The sequence below is a fragment of the Fundulus heteroclitus genome, chromosome 18, assembly GCF_011125445.2.
Source record: "Fundulus heteroclitus isolate FHET01 chromosome 18, MU-UCD_Fhet_4.1, whole genome shotgun sequence".
Lineage (NCBI taxonomy): Eukaryota > Metazoa > Chordata > Actinopteri > Cyprinodontiformes > Fundulidae > Fundulus > Fundulus heteroclitus.
In genome coordinates, this window is record NC_046378.1 from 18321752 (window position 1) to 18344988 (window position 23237).

Genomic DNA, 23237 nt, shown 5'->3' on the forward strand with positions numbered 1-23237 from the left:
TGTTGTCTATAAACCACTCTGCAAACTTGTGTTATTTAAATTCAGCATCATTTCATTATAGGCTGCCAAACCTAGTAGTACATGTGTGTGCCCTCATTTTTAAAATAGCAATTTGTCCTCTTTTTTTTTTTTCTCTTCTTTTTTCCGGTACTACTTCAGATCACGATGCTTCTTCTTTACGCATTTAAATAAACAATTTCTGGGATGATTCATGTTGTGTGGAAAGTCCCTACTGAGGATTCCCTGGAAGCTTGACGTTCCTTAAGGACGCCCGGCCCTGCAAGCTGCAAGCTGGAGCAACAAGAAGCAGTAATGTTATGTTGGTATGTGAAGCTCCGTAAAGGGCTGCATAATCCGTCCCAGGCAGCAGGAGTAAACACTTACATCTCATGATGTCACCGAGCTGGTGATTGCGCTGGGGGAGAATAAAAGTCAGTCCAACGATACAGGCTGTCTGCATCAGATATCGGCGGTAAGAGAATGGGGGAGGCCACCCATTCCCACACAAGTGCTTCTCTTGACTGTCTCATCAGATATGTGGCAGGAGCCTGAGAGCTCTGGAAGGTTTTATATTTACATTGTTGCTTAAATGTTTTCACCAAGCTGCAAACCTCTCTTTAGCAAACAAGAAATGCTTCTGCTCTGGGAGATAAGGAAGACTTTATACATTACTGAAGACAACATTTAAACCAGCTGTTGTCAAAGGTGCACTGAAAAATGCCCTTAAGCATTTTACAAATGTTTTAAGTAAAAAGTCTATGCGATGCACCTCGTTTAGTATACTGAGTCAGGTCTGGGATCAGTTGTGTTGAATTCACAGTGGTGCACCACATCTAGGCCTGCCACTGTATTTCTCCATTGCGCCACTGTCCTGTTTAATTCTTTGCACATGAGAGGATTAAATGATCATCTGGGGATAAAGTTTCAATTACCTTTAAGTGCATGCACGCCGTTAGATGGCTATTAGTCAAATCAATCAGGCTGGAAGCAATGCCGTCAATTTCACTTTCCATTTCAAGCATCCAGCATCCCGAGGTGAGGGAAGCACTTGCTCAGCGTATCGATGTAGTGCCTGTATGTGGTTTGGCTTCGGCTGAAGGAGCTGTCGGGTTAAAACTTGTCGTGTCTTTCCACTAGGGGTGCACAGATATGAGAATCTGTGCTGATATCGACATTAGATATTATTGCTGCTATGCCCGGTAATTATTTACCAAAATTATATATGCCCCCAACCTTTTCAAGACCGTGAAAAGAATGACCATACCGCTGACCTTCCTTCTGAGCGTCAGCTAAAGTCAGTTTTTCAGTCCGCATTGACAACAGGCAGGTGGGAAGCAGGGCACTTTTACCATTGCTACAGTCTGTATGTAACTGTCTTCCATCTCACTGGGAGCAATTTACACCAGAGGAACATTTTAGCGGTTTTCAAAGCATTAATGTTTAAAACCATGGTTGAAACCAGAAACCTGGCCGTGCCTAGCTTCAACAGACTCTTTCTGGGAAAACCTGACCCACTCAGTTTAACTGGTATGGAAAGGTTGTTGAAATTATATAATCTCTGGGGCATCAGATGCCCATCTTGTCTTTTTCTGGTTCTGTGTTGTTGTTTTGTTTTTTTGTCACATCAACCTTAAAGTGTCAAATTTCTCCTCTCATCACAACCTCGAGTTCCTTCATACCTCTCTGCCCCAAATACCCCCCCCAACACCGATTCCTCGTCATTTTTCCGGCGTTCGTAAAAACGCTGTCTCCATGGATACAGTTGGTGGCGAGAAGCCGGGTGGTGGATATGAATAGCCTCTCTCTGAGAAGCCTCCTGGTTGCCATCGCTGCCGTCATGAAAGCAGCCCCCCCCCCCCCCCCCCCCCCACCACCACCACCACTCGATTAGCTCGAGCCTGCCTGTGTCAAAACAACCTGTCATGTTTATACTTAGCCAATTGTTCGCTTAACTGACCCTAAAGATGGCATTAACCTTGGCCGAACTGTCTCTGTCCCAACAGGTTACTTCATCTACGATTTCCTCGACATGGTGTGCAACCAGAAGCTGAGTCAGTCCTGGGAGCTTCTCTTTCATCACGTCGTGGTAGGTCTCTCAACCACTGGGAAACAGGTCGGGCTAAAACTGCCCAAAGTGTTACAGTATTTTATTTTTTTTAATTATTACTGCCCGCCTATGTGGTTTAAGCATAGCATAATTACCCCAATGAATGAATTAGATAATGCTGCTCTTGACAGAAAAATGTGGGGGAAAAAAATGTTCTGGTTACAAAGATCCAAGAGAGGGAGGAACAAAAAGACAATCGCTCCACTGTGTGACCGCCCCCTCAAGCCCACTCTCACGCATCCCGTCTCTTTTCACACCCTCGGAGGATTAAACTCCACCCAGCCTCACCAGTTCCTCGCTATTGCTTCAACCGCTCTTTGGCTATTATCGGATTCCAGTGAAAGCGAGCCGTCGTTGCGACACGGCACCCCCCCCTCTCAGCGGGCTGCCATGCTGACAGATATTTTCCTGGTGGAGGAGTTTGGGTTAGGAGCTGAGGAAGTTGCTGTGGAAATAACCTGAGGCGAAGATCCCAGCTGAACTGTTTTCCCTCTCCACCTCTGGTTTTGTGACCTAGATCCAGGGCTGATCTCGGGGTCTGTTGTAGTCGTGTGACTCTCACCTCTCAAACTTTTTTTTTTTTTCGATGGGTTAAATCTACGCTCCAGACACCATATAGGCTAAGGTTTATAATGGTAGTGTGTTCATTTTCTTCTTTAGATCAAATGTAGTGTAAATGTAACTTTCACTTTTTCAAAATCAAAAATATATTCTTCCTTCTTCTTGCTCTCTTTTGCCCTTCCTTTCCTTATTTATTTGTGTCTATCCTTCTATCTAATATTTTTTTACTGTCATTCATTAAACCACTCCTTTCCTTGTATCCTTTCAGCCTTGCTTCCTTGTGCCCTTCTTTATCGTGTCCTCCTTTCTTCCCTTCTTGTTCCTCCCTTTGCATCTTCTGTATTTAAATCCTGTCCGCTGTAGGAATGCCTGCTATCAGTTCATAGTGAACTTGAACTGTTTTGTAGTTTAAGTGAATTGTAATGGACTGAGAACTCTGGAGAGTTGAGTCAGGATAAAGTCTGGCATCGTAATGGCTAAGAAATCTGCATTTAAATCCGCTCGGTGTTTGTCTTGACTGCCTGTGTTTTGCGACTGGGGGGAAACAGACAAATCTGTGTTCTTGTGAGCAACATAAAATTGTAGTAGCCCTCTTTTAGCCAGCTCACAGACAGGAACAGGTGGGGTAGAAGCAGCTCGCCGTTACCATACGCTCCACACAAGAACGTCCACTCACTCCAGGACCTTCTCTGGAATCTCCACTAAAAGGCCTTAAACTGGAACTTTGTCTGTCCGTGTCTGTAGAGTCATGAATGGGAAATTACTTGAATCATTATTTGTTGGAACAGATACATCATCAAGGTGTTAAAAAAAAAAAAATTGTCGACACATCCTGTGGTAGATGGCCTGGGAGGTATGAAAACACAAAAAAAAATGCAGATGTTCTTGTCGTTGGTGAATAAAGGTCTGGTTTTTCTTCCTCGCATATTTTCGTTCACTGTTCATAGAGAAAAATATTCTTGCTATTCCCCCCCCCCCCCCCCCCCAATGCCTGATATTAAACGGACACATTTTTTTTCCAGTTTTAGGTCAGGTAAGATTACCAAACGTGTTACTATTTGATAAATGCGAGAATAATAAGGGATATTTTTTTTTTAGATTTTCTTATTACTTTCTTGCACAATCAGAAGTCTGCATACACTTAGATTAGAATGAGAGCCGTGTAAAATCGTCATGTTGCTTTATGCAACAAAAATATCACTTTTGAATCCACTTTGTTCTTGATGAAGACCTCTTATGAACATACAAGAATGGGGATGGAAATATATTTACTTGTAAATATTTTCAACAATTGTATATAAATTATATTATTGTCCCTTTTTAAGCAATTTTGGAAAGCCTTGATGATGTTGTGGCTTCATAAGCTTCTAGTCACAAATTTTGAGTAAAACGAAGGCTGACCTGTAGGTGGATTTTAACGCAACAGCTCAAACCCAAAGCCATTTTAAAGAGTATGGGAATGTCCAGCCGTCACACAGTTCAGAAAGCAGACGGGTTCTGTGTCCCAGAGATGAAGGTGTTTGGTGCAAAATCTGTTATTAGAATATATGTATCGTGGGTTTTTATAGTCAGTTCCGGTTGAATATACCCCAATCTGGTATAGAAAATCCTCAGCGGTTAACCTGTGTGGGGTTTTCTGTTAACTTTTTTCCCCCCAAAATATATTTATTAAAATGTTGGCAGTTTAAACAAACATCTTGAAGAATCTACAAAATATGACAACAGCAGCGGTAATATTACTTTTTCAAGTCAAGATAAAATACAAACAGAAAAAAAAGCCTCTCACAGTATTAGTTCCTGTGCAACTAGTCACATTTTGTACTTAACCTCTTTTCTATTGAGAATTAAGTTTAACAGTATATGACCATATATAAATTGTCTTTGGGAACTGCAGTTCACATGTTCTTCTACTTGCACCTTCTTCTGATATATTCAAGTTCTTGACATACTTAATGAAGGAATTCCAGATAGACTCAAACAGGTCCTGTTTTCCCTTTTTTAATATACACAGTATGTCATTTTTTTCCAGAGGGAGGACAGATAACATCTGCTGTTCTTAACTTTTTAAGACATAAACCATGTGTTCTGTTTTGGGAGAACTGTCCTAGGAATGCCCTTGCAGGAGATGGCTTTCTTGCTTCTCTCTGAAAGTCTTGCCCCTTTTTCGTCCCTGACTTCCGGTGAGAGTTGTGAATGGGTTGTTTTTTCTTTTCTTTTCTTTTTTTTTTGGCGAAGCCAGCTGGCTTCAGATTGTCATTAGAGCGTGGGAGGGATGGAGACGCGTCTCTCTTGGCTCTGTGGGCTTCTCAGAGAGCTCCCTCTGTTTCTCTTTGCCCTCTTTGTTACCCTTTTGTGCCATCGCTCATTCACACTTTTCCTGCAAGGGCCACTGCTGGATGTCCATGTATTTTCTTGGCTATTGTGCATGTTTAGATTTATGCTGACTCTCTTTTTTTTTTTTTTTTTTTTTTTTTTTTTTTTATGTTAATTTGCTTTACATGATTTGCCACAAATGTGGTCATTTACTCAGAAGGCAACTCAAGCAGCTCAGGCGCATAATGTGCAACATCCCTGGTGTTTTATTTTATTATTTTTCCCCCAAAAAGGTTTGCACCATACATAAAAAAAATAAATAAAACTTGTCATACAGTCAGCAGCCAAGTTGACCTGGAAAATGTGGAGTTGTGCCTTGAATGAAGAATGCTGGAATCTGTGTCAGCAGTAGGGGGGAAAAAAAAAAAGAAGTGTTTTCTTTCTGATAAATTGACTGCTAGCGTGTAAAAGAACAACACAAGCTGCACAGATTTATCTTTAAACCTAACACTAAATTAAACCCTCTCCACGTCCCAGTTGTTCCCACTTCTGTTTCCCGCTCTGTTCATGTCGGAACATTGCGTCCCGTTGAAATGAGTTTGTAAATTAAAAACGCAGCCGGATTGACAAGGCAGCAACCTTTTTAGTACCACTCCCTGTTTGAACCGCGTCACCTCACCATAATCCTATAACACGTGTTATCGTCCTTGCAGCTCCCTGCTTGGGTTGTTTGCTGTAATATGCATGTAAAGATAGCTGTGCTGAATCTTCCCGTCTGAAATCTGCTCTGAGGGCTCGGCCTGTTTTACAAGCAAACACTGAACCAGCATGCGGTCTGAGGCGAGATTCGCTGATCGCTGTTTTCTTTTTTATTTTTTGCATTCCCGCACAAAGAGCCGTCAAATATTCCATGGAAAGTTTTTCTTGTCCGTGTGTCTCAAGTTGGGTCTGCAGAGGAAAATGTTGGGACCTGCCACGGCCAATCACGAGCATTAGATTGTGCTTCTTTTAGGAAACGGGAAGACCTAAAAAAAAAAAAAAAAACTGACAGAAATGAAGTTGCTTCTTCTTGCAACCTTCCCTCCTATATTCGAACGGGTGTAACAGGTTTTTAACGCACGGTATAATATCTTGCACAAAGGCATCAGAATCAGACTTTGTCGAGCATAAAACCACAAAATTAAGATAAGAAATGGAAACAGTTGCGGGAAAACCAAACTGATGCACTTGTGCTGTGAACCGATTTGTAAATACAAAACATGAAACTCTCCAAAGGGAGACTCTAAAGCGACTGTGAGCGTGCACCCTGCCATCTTGGATCCAGCGAGGAAACACAAACTTTATTATAGTGATTGTTTTATGCAATAGTCCAACAAAGTGAGGCAAATTATACATGATGTATGGATCTTTTAACAGTGCTCTATACATCCCATGTTGGGCTGTAATCACATCTACAAGTCTTTTTGGGCATAATGTGTCAAGAGCCTGAAATGTTTCTAAGCTTTTGTCAGATTGGATGGCGAGTTTTTGTCAACATAGGTTTTCCATTTCTGCCTCCGGTATTCAAGTGTATTTAAATCTGGGCTTTGATTGGACCAACTTGACTTTGATCTAAACTAGTGTGTCCAAAGTTTTTGTCGGGCAGGCTAAAATTATCAAGTCAAAGTTACCTGCAAGCCAAAAACAAAATCTGAAATCTGAAAAAGGAAAAAAAAAAGAAAAAAAAAAAAGATGAAAATCTTTAAATTTTATGCTCAACAACATGTTATTTATGCCATATTTTAATTAAACAAATAGTCAGATTGGAAAGGGGTGTATACATTGTTGTATATCCAACATTTAAAAAGGGTTTTGCACATTTGTCTTATTAAAAGAAAGACATCAGGTTTTCAAACTCTCTGGTCTGTTCTTACTAATAAGAAGAAGATTTTGGTCGCACTTTCTTCTCGTATTTAGCCAATTTTAATAAACATTCTACCTAACATTCTCGATTTATAAGAACAATTTAATTTGCTGGTAATAATTTTGCCACAATTTCTAAAAATAAAAATACTCCATCTGCGTCAACCACCTGTTGTGGTTGACCAAATTTGTTCTATTCTTGAATTACAGCATTTTGGACGCCCTCTTAACTGGTTTTCCTCTGGGATCTCCGCAGTCTCCCGTCTACCCTCTTGATGGGTTGTACTGAAGCAAAATTTCTCCCATTGGGTACAAATAAAGAAATTCAACTCAATTCACAGCATGACGCTGCCAACTACCTTTTTTCATTGAAGGCGTGGTGTGTTCAGGGGGATGTGCACTGTTGGTTTTTCCATTTCTCAGGGTGTTTTGATGTAAGCCAAACATGTCTATTCTGGTTTTATCTGACCAGAGCACCTTGTTCCACACGTTTGGAGTCTCCCCCTCACGGCTTTTGGCAAAACCATAAAACTAAGCAAAGTTTGAATTACCCGCAGTTGGTGTATTTACTAATTCGATGACTTCTGAATCTGTTGCACCAGTTTTTTTTATCTGGGTGTATTGTTGTTAACGGGGCTGAACAGAAACGCACACTAAACCGTTCTGATTGTTGTTTATGTAAATTGTTGAAAACAATGTTTGATTTTCTTTCCAGCTCACCGTTATGCGCTGCTTTCTGTTGGTCAGTCACAGAAAATCCAAGTTAAACCCATAAATGTATGTGGTTGACGCATACATTTAGTTTTTTTTTTTTTTTTTTTTTAACAAGATGTTTTTCTCACGTGGTAGAACCCCATTTGTTTTTTGGGTTTTTTTTTTTTTTTTTTTTTTTTGTATTTCAGTGGGCAAAAATGGCACAGAGTTAACTTTAGCACCATTTTCCTGGTGTCTCGTGGAAATACCGAGCGTAAATAACACGAAAAAGTAAGAAGAGGGATTCCACACGGGGCCAATTACAGGGATTTTTTTTATTTTATTTTATTTAGCATGGAGCAGGAAAGCATGTGAGCTGCATTAGCTATATCTAATGTTCTCTTTCGGAAAATTTAATCACGTCGGAACGGCACAAATCAGTTTTCTCCCTCCGCTCTCTGTTTGCCCGCTTACGAGCAACGGTTGGATGCTTTATACTTCTATACTACGCAGACTTATGTTATATCTATGCACGTGTATCGCTAACGCAGCGAGAGTCGGGGCGTTGCGAGCCAATGGCCTCTCAGGCCTGCCTCATCCACCCTGAAAGCTAAAGCAGTTTTACTTTCTTCAAAACTGCTCTTCTGAAATTTCATCATTAGTTATGATTACATTGGTTTTGGGTGGACTGGTTACATCTGATTGCACAAGTAGCTCTTTTTTTTTTTTTTTTTTTTAAATGTCATTTAAAAGAAAAAAAAAAAGGATCTTGAAATACCAGAGGGAAGTGACTAATTCCTGAGTGGCCGTCTATATCCAGAACGAAGTATGACATAGAAATGACCGGGAAATGTGATTAAATACGTAAAACTTCTGATCGGTCACGCTGAGCTGTTTTCTCACATCTTGTTCAGCTGCTTTGGTCGGAGGCATCGTTCGTTTTTTTTATTTTTTTTTTTAAATGTTTTTTGTGTTGATGTTCTTCTCTCCTGGTATGCAGTGATGTCATAGAAAATATGCCCCAGTTGATTGTGTGTTTGTAACCTAGAAACACTCTTAGCTGTGTTTTTAGCCTTTTGATCTCATTTTATCTGCTCGGCACCGGCACTCAGATATGAATGGAACTTGTTTTTTGTTTGCAGGGCCTGAAAATAGATTTATTGTTTTCTTTCTTTTTGTTTTGTGGGAGGAGTGTAAAAGCTGTCTCACTTAGCTGTCGGGGAATGACACATTTGGAAACACCTCTTTACATTTTAGCGTGTTACTGGAAATCAGATCTGGGTGATCTTTGATATCTGTGGGAACCGGATTTACGTGAATGGGTTTACCTTTTTTTTTTTTTTTTTTTTACCTCTGCCTGTGCTTTCCCTACAGAGTAAAATGCCAGCACTACTGTTCCTAATCATTCACTTTTAAAAGGTTTTTTTCTTATTAGTTACAGTTATTATCCAAAACTATTTCATGTAACCCATGAAATTTGTTTAGCGTTTGCAGTGAGAATGATAACTGGAGCTTTTAAAGGTGTTCATTTTCTTTTCAGGTTTACAGTTGCACCTCAAATTATGCAACATCCCAATCAAAATTAGGTTTGCTAGCAATATTAAAAATAATAAACCCATTAAACAAACTGTTTGACTCACCAAAAACCTCAAGTCATACAAGGAGCCGCCTTCTCTGGGACATATAGGAAATTTTTGACCAATCTGTATAATCTGACCCAGTCTGTATAATATAATTGAATTTTACTTCGTAAAGTGCCTTGAGATGACATGTTCCATGAATTGGCGCTGTATAAATAAAATTGAATTGAATTAAAGGATTTGATATAAATTCAACTCTAAGCCCTACTTTCAATTGTGAAGTTTAATTGCATGTTACAAATATGACTCAAAAGAATCATCCACGATATTCATAGAAAAGGTCATTGCGCAGGAAATGGTTTTAAAATTTTAATGACCCTGAATGTTCCTAAAAAGACAGTTAAAGGCATAGTTCACATGTTTAAAGTTAAAGCAACAGACACACAGCAACAGATTTAACAGATTTCACTTCTCCTTACCCTTCTCCTTCTCTTTCTCTGTCGCCTCCATAAGATCTTTTTTTTTCCAATTTTACAGAACCATTTGCTTTTATTTGTTTCTGTGCATCAGCGATGAATTATGGGACAGCCGAGACAACCTTTTAAGATGTAGTTAATTAAGCTAAGTGTCAGCTTATTGGTGGATAGGTCTAATTTATGGATGTAAAACCTTTTGTATCGGCTGACAGCAAAGCACATTTCTGAAGTGTGCCTCGTCCCATCCATATAGCTCTATACATAACACACGCACCATTGTTCTCCACCCTCGGGTTCTGCTGTGGCTTCCGAACATTTTCTCCCCTTCTTACCCATCCACCTACTCTCCAGCTCGACCCATCCCTACAAATGGTGCAAACATCTGTCCATCTAGTTTGTAGGGGAATGTTATTGTTTTTTTTTTTTTTGTCTCACATTATGTGACTCTTTTGAGAAATTTGCTTGTCAATTTTTGTGATTTTAGAAATATTTCACTGTTGTGCAAGGAGCAAACCCAGAATTGACCCCTGATTTATCCATAGGGTTGATTCTGCACTGCAAAAACGGAACTAGAAATAAGTAAAATGTTCTTAAAATGAGTGTATTTGTCCTTGATTTGCCAATGGAATAAGATTTTTGCACTTAAAATAGGAACAATTCATATCAATCATCTTATTTCAAGTGCAGGATGTCTAATTATCTTATTTTAGGGGTCAAAATACTCATTCCATTGGCAGATAATCTTATTTACCTACTCAAATCAAGGAAAAATACACTAACTTTAAGAACATTTTACTTATTTTTAGATCCGTTTTTGCAGTGTGCTGAAAAGGATGCCTTCAGAGTTTTACAGAATAAGGCAGTTTTCGTACCAGTCGAAATATAATCAGAAACGAAATAAACTGCATTTTACCATGAAATGCTCGTGTGATCAGATGGACACAGGTGGCGATCAGATGTACAGGAAACACATGGAAGTCAGTTTTTAAAATCAAGAAAACCTCTAAGAATGATTTGAGACCGTAAATGTATACATTTTAAGATCGTAATATGCAAGTGTCAGCGTCTTTAACCTTTAAATTTGTGCACATTCACACTAAAACACCCAGATCATGCGTCCTTACGGTCTCTGAGTCACTTTAGGACGCATGGTAGGAAGTTGATTTGCCATTTCAGATCAACTTCCTACCATTTTGTACCTCTAGTCAAACAAGTTTAAACCCACATACTTAAAAATTGACTAGCAGTTTATATCTTTTGGTACGCGATAAATTATGGAGATTATTGCCAGTGGTGCTGATCCCCAGATAGATTAGTTGTTTCTTATTGGGTAGTAACGATTATGACTCCTAAAGAAAACTATGTCTCTTAGTGACGTCCTGCTAATGAATGAGTTGTTTTTTTTTTGTTTATTTTTTTTTGAGTCATGTAACCACGTCAACGTAAAGGAAGCAAACAGCGGACGATAAGAGACAACTTTTATATCCTCTGTTTTTTTTGAAGCGGGCATGAAAATGCCCCCAAGGCGAGCGTGAACAGTCGGCACAAAGTGTCCCAGAGAAGGCGGCTCCTTTTCGTACGTGACAGAGTCTGTTACAAAACAGCCGAAACGGCAAAAAACATGGCGAGGAGCCAGAACGAGCGGAGCCAGATCCAAAGAAGCAGCGAAGCAGAAACCACGGCATCCGAAAAGACAACAAAACGATAAAGAAAGCAGGTTTTAACTTACTCTGGTTGCCATGATAACCGAGTAAGCCGTTTTGCTTTGATTTATTCGTCTATCGCTGGGATTGGGAAACAGTGGGAGAGCCTGCTGAGAACTGTCACTCTGGGTGTGGGTTTTTTTTTTTTTTTTTTTTTTTTTTCTCATGGTGCCACACCTGATGACGGAGAACCAAAGCATGAAAGAGATGTTAGACATACTTAGATAAAATCCAGCTGTTGTGGGAAAAACCAGACTCACAACGGGTGGATTAAAGGAGCGGCTGGGTGTGCCACGGAGTCGGTGCACAGGGCAGGAATATCCTTACACTGTTATGTAGTTGGTAGAGAGATCATCTAGCTAGCTTCTGTTTATTTGCCTCTTAAAAAATCTAATTTAGTAAGTTGGCTTAAAAGTTAAAACCTTAATGTCTGTTTCGCACAAGGCTTGGGCTGTATAATGGTTAAAAACTTAATTGGCGTACCATATTACCTTCTGTCTAGTCGGCATTGTAACGTTGTAGTATCACTGCAGGCGACTGAGAACTTTTCAAGGCTTCATGACTAACCGTTTTATTTTTTTATTAGACTATTAGATTCAACAGACTGCTAATTTTCTTTTGTTTCCCGCTGTTATTGCATCATGGGACAAAGTGATCTAAGCAACAGATAAACGGTCAAACAGGAATCTCCTCGCATTGTGTGACTCAACCAAAGAGGCATCACGTCATGCACCTCTACAGGTTGGCCTTGTTGAAGATCTTGTCAAAAATAAACTGCCTGACCAAAAAAAAAGAAAGAAAAAAGAATGAAATAAAAGTAAAACACCCGGGTTGGGTGGCAACGTGTCACTGGGCTACTGGTCCAGAATTATATGTGGTGTTTAACACACATCTGCTGCAAATATGGGTGGCGGCTTCTCGTTTCTATAAGCTAATTCCTTTTTTTTGTAACGTTATGTTTTTGGTTGTTTGTTTTTTGTTTTTTTTTGTGTACATGCATGCAGGTAGGTGTGTGCATGTCCACATTGTTTTCTACGCATCTAACTTCCTTTGTTTTAATATGCACGTGTGAACTGATAATGCATTCCTTCACCTTTTTATGGGGAAACCAAAGCAAACAGCAGCGTAACTCCATCTTCCTCTAAATGATCAAGATGGAGTTACGCCGGGATCCGACACATCTCCGGTTTCCCGGGGAGTTTGTTGCAGAGCCGAGGGAACTGAGGGGAACCCTGGGAGTTCACGGCTCAGTGGGGCCTCATCTGGTGTCAAGAGCTTCGTTGGTCCTGCTGGCACCAATCATTGTTCAGATGCGTTGTCCAGGGGCGGTTCTAGACAGGGGCCAACAGGGGCCCATGACCCTGTAGAAATGGTACTGGCCCCTGTTATGGCCCCTGTACTAAAGACTTAACATTAAATAAACTTCTAATAATTATTTGCAATGGCAAAGAAACCATAATTGATTGGTCACCTTGACCAATTTTATTTTTTACCTATACAGTTTTACTCTAAGAAGAATTTAGAAATTAAGATGTTTCACGTTTAGCTTTAGCCGTATTGAGCTGGGGGCAAAATTTTCAACTGCTAGATCAGGGGTCTGAAACCTGCAGTTCCAAAACCACAAGTGGCTCACTTAATATTATTACACAGTTAAATATTGCTATTTTATTGTTTCACTTTTTTGTTCTGTCCCCCTGTGAAAAAACACTGGCCCCACCTCGGCCCCCCTGGTAAATTTGGTCTAGAACCGCCACTGGCGTTGTCATTACAACACATTGGCTTCCCTAAGAAGTGATGAAATATCGGACCTTTATCTTTTACTGTAAGCTTCTGCTAAGTTTGTCACACTTCCTTCTGAATGCCTCATTCAGTAAAAAAAAAAAAAAGACTCACCTATTTCCCTTCATGTGATTAGCCCGTTTGCTCCTCAGAATAAAAAGCCACGCGGTTCTAATTGACCAGGGTTTATCATAGTAATTGTGTCTTTGTGTACATCCCGTGAGCATCCGGTCAGATGTGTGTGTGACGGAGAGGACCTGAAGGCGCCCGTTGTGCAGCAATCAGCTGACCGGCCTCATGTTAGCATTTACGACCCCAAGATAACCTCATGTCTCGTCTCATACTGCGGCCTTGCTCCATGTGTGATCTCTGTTATCTACTGGTTCCTTCCTCTTTCCCTTCGTTTTTCTCTCGCAGACTTTCAGCCTTTTTATTTATTTATTTTTTGCCTGCCTCTCCTACCTGCCAACCGCCACTCCGCTCTACAGTGACTACATGGCTGGCAATATCCTACTGCTTTTCTTTTCATTATCTCCACCGGACCATTTCCTGTCCGTTTATGGCCCTGCTCTAGAGAAGCGTTGCCTTTTCCCTAACCGTAGCGATGTAAAGTGCTGAGGACAAGCAGACAGAGAGCGGATGTAAAGTGCATTAGTGCCCTAAATAATCAATCCGTTCATTGTTTGCAAGCGCAGCTGTAGAACATAGTCACAGACGCATCTGAGTTCTCGGTTTATATCGTCCCCTGCTCTGATTTATGTCTTTTTTTTAATGTCCGCATCATATTTAACTCTATCTAGCCTCTCACATCATCTGAACGAAGCACACGGCTGCAGCTACAAGGGAGCGGTGTTAGAACGGCCGACACTTAAATCTAGTCGAGAAATTTTGGCAAAACTTTTTAAAATGACTGATTATAGATGCTCTTTGTCCAATCTGACTGAGCTCGAGCTATTTTTGAAAGAACGGGTTAAAATTTTCCATCTGTAGGAACTTTGCCCGGAAGACTTGTAGCTGTAACTGCTAAAGGAACGTCTTGCTCTAAAAGCTATTAAATCAAGGCTGGTCGTTTATATACCCACATCAAATTGTTCCAGTTTGTGGATTTTCCTTCCACTTCACAATCCTGCACAATGTGTGTGTAGCTCTGTCAAATAATTTCAAGTTTGTAGTTGTTACCTGACAAAAATGTGATTTTTCAAGGATCCTAGTAGCGTTGCAAACATTAGAGCTCCTGTTTGCACCAGGGAGGGACGACTAAATGCTGTCGGGTCCACCCCCCCACCTGTTTGAAGCACGTCTTCCTGCACCCTGACACCTCTGACCCCCGCTCCTATTACAGCTTTAAGAGGTAGCATATGTCATTTATTTTCCCGCCGTGTTGTAAGGACTGGTGATAAAGACTGAACTCGACTCTCTCGCAAGTTCCTCCTTATCCTTATCCTGCAAGACGTCATCCAGCAATCGCTTTGTCATGCTGAACAAAAGGACCGTGACTCGTACCAAACCTGAAAATCGGGGCCAGGTGGCATATTTACACCTGGGTAACTGGTTTGACTCCCTTATCTTGAAGTCAATTGTTACTGTTAAAGTGTGCGAGACATGTAAGAGTATTTCCAAAGGGATACACATAAGATGTGACTGTTGCTGCGTTGATCTGGACTTTTGTTTCCAGACGGCGCAGGAAATAAAAGTCTAGATTCCAGATGCTCGGCTGGAGCGTCGGTGGCTGGACAGGTGCAGCCACACGGAGCTGTTAGCCCTCAGTCTTGACAGCAGGCGTGTTCGCCTTCAAAAACAAAATCTTGGCCTTTTTCTTTGTACCACATCTTGGTTGACTGATGCGGCATGCTAACCTTGATTTAGGCTACGTCCGCAAAAAGCTGAACAAGGTATCCGCTCAGAAAAGTTGGAGCGTAAAGGAGCCTTGAGGAGTGTTGCTACGCCAGTGAGTGGCGCCGTAAAGACGGAAGAAGACGATAAATGTAGGAGAGAGAGAAAAAAGGCTTTTGTGATCCCCAAAAAACGCAGTTGAGGAGCAAAATCCACAATAAATTGAGTAGCGTCCGAAACACAACTGCAACTCCGAAGTGCGACGTTGTTGTTTGGTCGCGTATGCGTGTTAAAGGACAGTAGGGTTGAACGATTTTGGAAAATAATCTAATTGCGATGTCTTTTCTTAATATTGCGATTTAGTGCAATTTTTTCCCCCCAGTTTAATTTATCATGTCTTTTTAAACATATACAAACAACAAATCAATTTGTTTCCTCGCCATGTGGTTTAGTTGCTAAAAGTCCCACAGCATCTAAACTCGGAGCAGAAATGATTGCATTCTGCCTACGATATATTTCAACCAAAATTGCAATTTTTACTTTTCTCTGCATTAACCACAAGCAACAAAAATGGTCCCTAAATAAAGATGTTTGTAAACAAGGACTATTTAAAACAAGAACTTTTAATATTTCTATTGATCAGAATATTATTCAAGAGAACAGCTTTTAATTTAATTAGACATCAATCCTTGTTGACCATAAAGTGCAACCAACAAGCAAGTCTATGTATTAAACTGATTGACCTGTACTTAATGCTATGTATGATTATATAAACAATAAAACAAGTAATAAAATTAGATTATCTCACTGCTGCCACCGTCTTCCCTTCCATGTGGAGGCAAACCCACTTTAAACATTTTACTGACACCTAAAGGACGTGTCTGATTCACTAATTGTTACATAGCCAAAAATTGCTGACCTCTACGATTTTGGAAATTGCGTTTTTTAAAATCGTGATTATATTGAAAATGCGATTAATTGTTCAGCCCTAAAGGACAGGCGAGGTCTTGGCTTGCATGTGCGAACATGATACAGAAAATCCGATCATATGAAATCGTAGCAGTTAGATGTGGTTGAAGTGAACGGGGGCCGTGGCAGACACGTTTGCCTTTCTCTGCAACAGTGTCTGCGTCATGAGTCAGACGGGAACAATGACACTTTGGCAAAGTAAAACATATCCACTTTGAGGAAAATCCGAAATAAAATCTCCGAACCACAAGGTAAACTTGTAGGCGATTTCCTGCCGGGTCCGTCTCAGAAACACAGACATGAATCAATGATCAAAACCTCTCAGCAAACAGTGTTACCCATGGTGGGAGCTCAGAGGTACAGAAAACGGATAAGAAAGTGAAACGGCGACCTTTGAGCTCGGTCGAGCAGCAGCAGCTGGTTTGTTTATTCTGCCGGGGTTGGCGGTGCAAACTCTCGCGTGAATACTTGAGCTTGTGAGTCCTGTGGGAGGGACTCTCCACGCACGCAGCCAGCGGGACAGGAAAAAAAAAAATCTGCACCGAGCGTGACGGTTCGGATACAAGCAGTTTGCCTTTAGCCCTCTGATAAAAGTAAAGCAGCAGCAATCTGGGGAGGATTTTTTTAGCCTGATATTTAATTTCGCTGTGGTTTGAAGTCATTAAGTTCTTCAAAGCGCTTTAATTGAGGATGAGGCCTGAACTTGGGGAGTGGCCGTTTCAACGCTTTGATTCTTTCGTCCTTCCAGGCGTTCTCATGGAGATTTGCTCCTGGGTTCGGCATCATTTTCCCTGTTTTAGTTACAGGTAGACCATCTCATATTCAGTCTGGAAGTATTTTGCTGTAAGGAGGAGTCGGTGTCTGCCAGGTGCCCAGGTGGCGTGGCCACCAAAACGAGCCCAAATCATCACCCCTCCGCCGCCCTACTTAATATACTTTGGCTGTAATGCACAGCACCATGTTTGGCAAACGGCTCTACTTTGGTCAGAGTTGCAGACCTCATGTTAATTCAGATGCGGATTTGCAAACCCAGGTCATGGTATCAAATTCCTTTTTGGAGAGAAGAGGCTTTGTCCTGAGAACCTTTGAAAACAAGCTTCGTTCGTTGGTTTAACGCACGTTAATTGCTTTAACCAACCGAATAAGCCTTTATTTTCCACTGGTGTGGAGATCAGATTGTTTGGAAACAGCCTTACGACCCTTACCAGAGTGCAGAGTAGCTATTTTCACTTCTGTAAAGTCAATGCTGATGGCTTTCCTTCATGGTGTTGTGGTAAATCTCACCTGTATGCCACAGAGCAAGAAAAAAAAATCTGATTGTTTGGAAGGACCAGGGGTGTACTTAGTTTCCAGTGTTGTAACTTTCCCCTATGTCTGTACCTGTAGATTGTGTTTCTTTCCTGAGCAATTTAAGAATCAAACAAATGGGTAATTGTTGTCTGAGCGCTTCCGACACACGGCTTTGTTGTACTTTCTAGGTGCCGCCGCTCCTTCCAAAGATTTCAGAATGAAGGTGAAGTGATTGCTAGGGAGGGTTGCTCTCTTCTCTGATGCTGATGGTTTTATGCTGAAAGTTTTAAGCTGAGAGATGCTCCCAGTTGATGTTTCCCCCTGAAAGTGGAGGTCGCTCACCAGGGTTTAGAGGAAGGACTAATTGAGCCCGTGGGGAGGAAGATGCAGAGAACAAACATGCTGCTTTGTTTTTCTGGAGACAAATGAAAGGGGCCTATATGTAGTTTTATTGTAAACAAAATGTATAATACCATTTTCCCATTAATAAGATAATCAAAAATGTGTTTTTTTTTTTTTGTTTTGGGGGAAAAAATGTATTGGCAATGTGAAAGTTTTTTGTCACTTTTGGGTTTTAACTGGATTTCTCCACAATAGCAAATGAATAATGATATATTTAGCAATTTGACTGATAATGCATTATAGAATTAAATTTCTCTTAAATTCAAAAATCATCTGAGCACCTTTTAAAACCATTTATCAACATAGAGCTATACATACCAAAAGTATTCACCTGCCTTGCGCTTTACCACATTTTGTCACGTTACACCAACCAGCCTCATTGCATTTATCAGGATTTCATGTAACAGGCCGACAAAAAGTGGTGCATTATTGTAAGGTGCAAGGACAATGATGCATAGTTGTTCAACTTTTGTTTAGGAAAAATAAATCCTATAACCTTGGTGTGCATTTCAATTCAGCCGTCTTTACTCTGATACCTCGTAAATAAAATCTTTTGCAACCAGATGCCTTCAGAAGTTGCCTAAGTTGTACATAGAGTCCACTTGAGTGTAATTTATTCTCAGGATAATTTAATTTGCTCTATTAAACCCTGAGAGGTTTGTCGGAGAACATCGGCAAACAAACAGCTTCATGAAGACCAAAGAAGACAGCAAGCAGGATGTGGTGGAGAAGTCTTAAGCAGATTTAGATTATGAAACCATTTTCAAGCTTTGGACGTCTCACAGAGTCCGGTTCAATCCAGCATTCAATCACGCAGAGAGTAAACTGACAGGAGGCTAGTAATCCGTGAACATCCCACCTGAGTTGTGGATCCCTTTAAGTGGAGAAGGGAAAGACCTCATTAGAAATGTGCCAATCACAGTTTGCTTCAAGCCATGCAGGAGACACACATAACCTATAGAGAATGGTGCTCTGGTCTACATATAAAGCACTACGCGTCACCTCAACACCCCATCAGCAAGCTGAAACATGGCGGCGGCACCTCCCAGCAGTCATGAGTGGATCAAAAGCATGTTCATTTGTTAGAACGGCCCAGTCAAAGCCTAGATCTAAAACATTGATGGCAAAAATATTCATCTAATCCAGGGGATTACCATAATGGTGCACACAGGCACCAGGTAGCCCCCGAGGACCATGTGTGGTTCCCGTCAAGCCTGTTCAAAAAATAGCACAACCCTCCAGTGAGCTGCATCTGAAATGTTATTTTATTTGGTTGCTCTTGCTTTTCAGTCATACTTGTATTTACATCGATTTAAAATCACAAATTGATTAAAAACATGTTTATATTACATAAAGTTAAGGTGAGCTCTTACTCTTCTAGTTCAATGGTCAGTGCAGGAAGCCCTTCGTATGACACGGTACCGGTGAAGTAGCGCTCGACTTCTAAAAGGTTGGTCTAATCTCACTGAATCTGAGCTATTTTGAAAAGTCAAATCCACATGATTTCCATCTGTGGATGTGTGCAGAGCTGGTGGAGATAAAACAAAAACAAAAGGCTTGCTGCCTGTCACTGTAGCGAAAGCTGGATATGAATGCAAACTCACGTCACACCTTTCAGATTTGCTTTTGCGTCTTTATTTTTCACTTCCCAAGTATGCTCTGCCTAGTGCTAGCCCGAGTTTATTAATATAACGTGGCTTTTAAATACTGCTGTACGCTAAGGTCGAGCTTTATGCTGCAAATCCACCTAATGCTGAATCAATCCCATCATGATAGATCCAGAGGCCAGTGGGGGGGATTATTGTGAGCCCCCGTCAGGGCCGGGTCCTGACACAAATGCTGACATCGGGGTAAGCAGGTCTTTCTCTTTTTTTTTTTTTTTTTTTCCCCCACAATGACGGTCCTGTCCATTCGTACAGACAACACCAGGATCAATTTTTCCCTTTTTTTCCTGCAAATGAAGGTTCATGGTTCACTTTGTGTAAACTGACCGTTGGAGGCCTTGAAAAGGATGACGTATTAATTTAAGTCGAGGGTCTTTTATCTCTGTGGGCCACTTTTTATAGAACATCCACAGTGAAGACGGCAATAAAAGAGACTAAAGATAAAAGCAAAGACGTGATATAAAAACATGTTATGCCGTGTTCTCAGGAAACCATGGAAAGGGCATTATTTATCACCCATGCTGCTGAAGGCCTTAGATCTATAACAACTTCCTTTACTACATTATATAGTAGCTCAAAGTCTGTTTTATCAAATCGCGTTATCTCTGGATTGTATAAGGGTTTGTTTTGACCTTTGCAGTCTCGTGTCCTGTCTTGTTTTATCGGCTTGGATCAGATTAGCCGTTAGATGAGCCATCTTAAAAGACCCCAGCGGGCTTTTGTGGTCGGAGCTCCTCTGTGTGTGTGTGTGTGTGTGTGTGTGTGTGTGCTGCTCCTGAGATGTATTTACGTGCTCTTTGTGCTTGCTGCGCCGCTGACCGCACGTGGATGTGTTGTTTTCATAACTGGGCCCCGCACCTCGCCCTCACGTGATCGTTTTTTTTATTTATTTTTTTTTATTGTGGGTGTGTTGGGTTTGGTTTCATCACATCTGTCTGATCTCTGAGGTCAACCCTCCATAAATGAGAGGACGAGCCTGCTTGTGCTGCGAGACATTTTCGTCACTGCGAGATGATCTTTGTGTATTAAGGGTGTTAAAAATAAACCGTTATCCTGCTGCGGCGATGTTTTTTGACCGTTGTCAGCGTAACCTGCTGCAGGGTGTGTTGCGGGTTATCTTTTCGCCTGCATCTGTGTGTTGTTTTGGAGTTCCTGGTGGTCATATCTGCTTTGCCAAATAGCTTCAGCTCGTTTCCTGCATTAAACCACAACAGTTACACTGCAAAAATAGAACTCAAAATAAGAAATTATTTCTTGAAATTAGATAATTTTTCCTTAATTTGAGCAGGTAAATAAGATTATTTGCCAGTGGAATAAGATTTTTGAACTTAAAATAGGGACAACTCATCTCCATTATCTTATTTCAAGTGAAGTATATCTAATTATCTTATTTTAGGGGTTAAAAAATACTAATTCCATTGGCAAATAATCTTATTTACCTGCTCAAATCAAGGACATATACATTAATTTCAAGAAAATTTTACCTATTTCTAGTTCTCTTTTTGCAGTGTAGGAAAACATATGCATTTTTAATGATTGCTTTAAGGTTGTTTTTTAATATTAATTGCTCTGCTTTAAGTATTTCAATTCAATAAATGGCAGAGGATTCCTAAATGTCTTGCTCAAAAGTCTGAATCTGATTTCTGCGTAAGGTCCAAGGCAACAAGGCTCCTTTTTTTTTTTTTCATTAAATTTGCTTTCAACTTTCATTCGACTGTGCTTTTTGTCATCTAAATGTTTCAGGTCATCAAATTTTGATATCAGACAAAAGAAAACTTGAGAGAAGACAACAAACTATTTTTCAGATGATGATGATATTGTTTGTTAGGAGGGGAGAAGTTATCCAAACCCAGCTCTATTTGGAAAAAAATTTACCTTTTTACCAGGTTTGTGTCTCCTTACTTGTGGTGTAAAACCAACTCGGTATCTTTTTCAATTTGTAAGATGCTGAGAGTCAAACCAGGTGGTGTGATGGTCTAGAGTCTAAACCTGCTTTGCTGCTTCAGGATCTGGACGAGTTGTAATTGGCGGAAACATGAATTCTGCTTCGTATCAGAAAAAATCCTGAAGGAGAAAAAAAACGGCCATCAGTTTGTGACCTTAAGGTTTAGGTAGTGTTTTACTTTTACACACACAATTTCACTTTGAGTTTACTGAGGTTATGTTTGCCTGATATTAAAACTGAATTGATGATCTCAAACATTTAAGAGTGACTAGAAGGAATAAACAGAAATCTGAAAGGGGTCGAATACTTTTTTTTTACAGCGCTTGAAGTATTTTTCCAAAACAAGAAAATCGATTACTTTTTTCACTCCCAAAACAGAAAATAAAACTGAATAAAAGCGTAACTCATCCCAAAATCAACTTTTTTTGCAGATAAACTATATAAACATGGCCTAAGGGTGCTACCTTAATATCGCTGTGCAATCTTTTACCTTTTAAGTTATATGGACAACTTGACATTAACGGAGACTTGACATTAAATTTTGGGCTTGACTTGGGATTAGGTTAAATTTAGGGCTTTGGATTTTGTTAAATTAAGGGCTTGTCATAGCAAAGACATTTTAAACAATGTCAACTTTGCTTTAATAGTGTCATAATTTACCGAATGACAATTAATGACAACAGTCCTAAACATTCATAAAGAGTCATTTATGTTCATAACAGGTGTTATGTCATGTTTATGACAGTGTAATGTCAGTCTTATGTACACCCCTTCAAATAAAGTGTTACCAAAGCATCTCAGTCAACACACGCCCGATCGCCCCCATGGCGAGTGAGACTTATGAGTTGAGATAGCGAGCACCAGGACCGCTGACTGATAGTATTTAGGGTTTGTTACTGCTTTAATTGTTAGCCCATGTGAGCAATGATGCTGCTAACGTCACTTTACTGCTCAGAAACCGGTGCTCTGCTTAAGGCATCGTTGAGTAAGTGAACCAGCCCAGATGAGCCTCAGACCAGGTGAGCTCCACAAAGCTTCCCTTAACCCCCGATGACAAGGGGAGTGAGAGATCTTACGGCTCAAAAGATGAGTGGGCGAAACCACCAGTGTCGCCCTGGTCACTCCATCTTTCAACACGTCAATTTTCTTCGTCCTAACCATAGCCCCGCTTAACCCCCATCGTTCATCCCCAGACTTAGCACCGCCCCTCAGGGTCTCTTCGCACTGCCCACTTTGGTGGCATTTTTTAAAATTTGTCTGGGGCTGGGTTATGGTTTTTACATCAGGGTGATTTACACTAGCCTCGTGAGACCATCCTGATCTCGCGAGCTTTCAAGGTTTCACTCGCAGATCAGTCTGGCTACTTTTCCGTTAAAGAAAATTTGGAGCCGTTCACCAAACGAACGTCCAATCAGCGTTGGCTTTGAGGCGGGTTGAGGTGTGACGCAACGAAGAGCGACAGTTCAGTCTAAACAACATGGCGGTTTCAGCCGATAAAACTAGCGTTAGCGTGGCTATCGAGCAAGTTTTATCGGAATTACAGAGTATTTATTTGCTGAGCTAACGAGCCTTTACCTGCAGCAGCAAGAGTAGCTTGGCTTGTGGTTGTGTTTTCGTCGTCGCTCTGTTACGAGTGACGACGAATCTGATTGGTTTATTTGGCCCGTCTATCACCAACATAGGCCAATCAGCTAACCAGTATTTTCGCCCCTTCCCAAAGTTACTTCAACGGAAGGTTTCCAGATGGATATGCGGAGCAAATCTATCTGGCGGAGTCAGGTAAGATTTACACCTTAAAGTGTAAAGACACAGAAAAACTGAGGTCAAACTCACAGAAACCCACAAGCTGTTGTAATAAGTTCTATCTATCTATCTATCTATCGTTTATAAATGGCAACATCTACATTCAGGAGGGCCCCTCATGATATGATCCTATTAGTTTTTTTACGTTCTCTTTATTTTTCAAATTACATTGTATTATTTCCATCGTCTTTCTTGGATCTTTATCTCAAAGCAGCTA

The 23237-nt window shown here is 40.7% G+C and overlaps 1 protein-coding gene across 1 annotated transcript in view; it reads left to right on the plus strand.

The window, feature by feature from the left end:
• The window catches only part of tlcd2 (TLC domain containing 2), a 37060-nt gene that overhangs the window by 5399 nt on the left and 8424 nt on the right, over positions 1-23237 (plus strand). The window contains exon 3 of the mRNA XM_012877361.3: positions 2004-2086. Coding sequence (XP_012732815.2) covers positions 2004-2086 — 83 coding nt within the window. The remainder of the gene's footprint in view (positions 1-2003; positions 2087-23237) is intronic.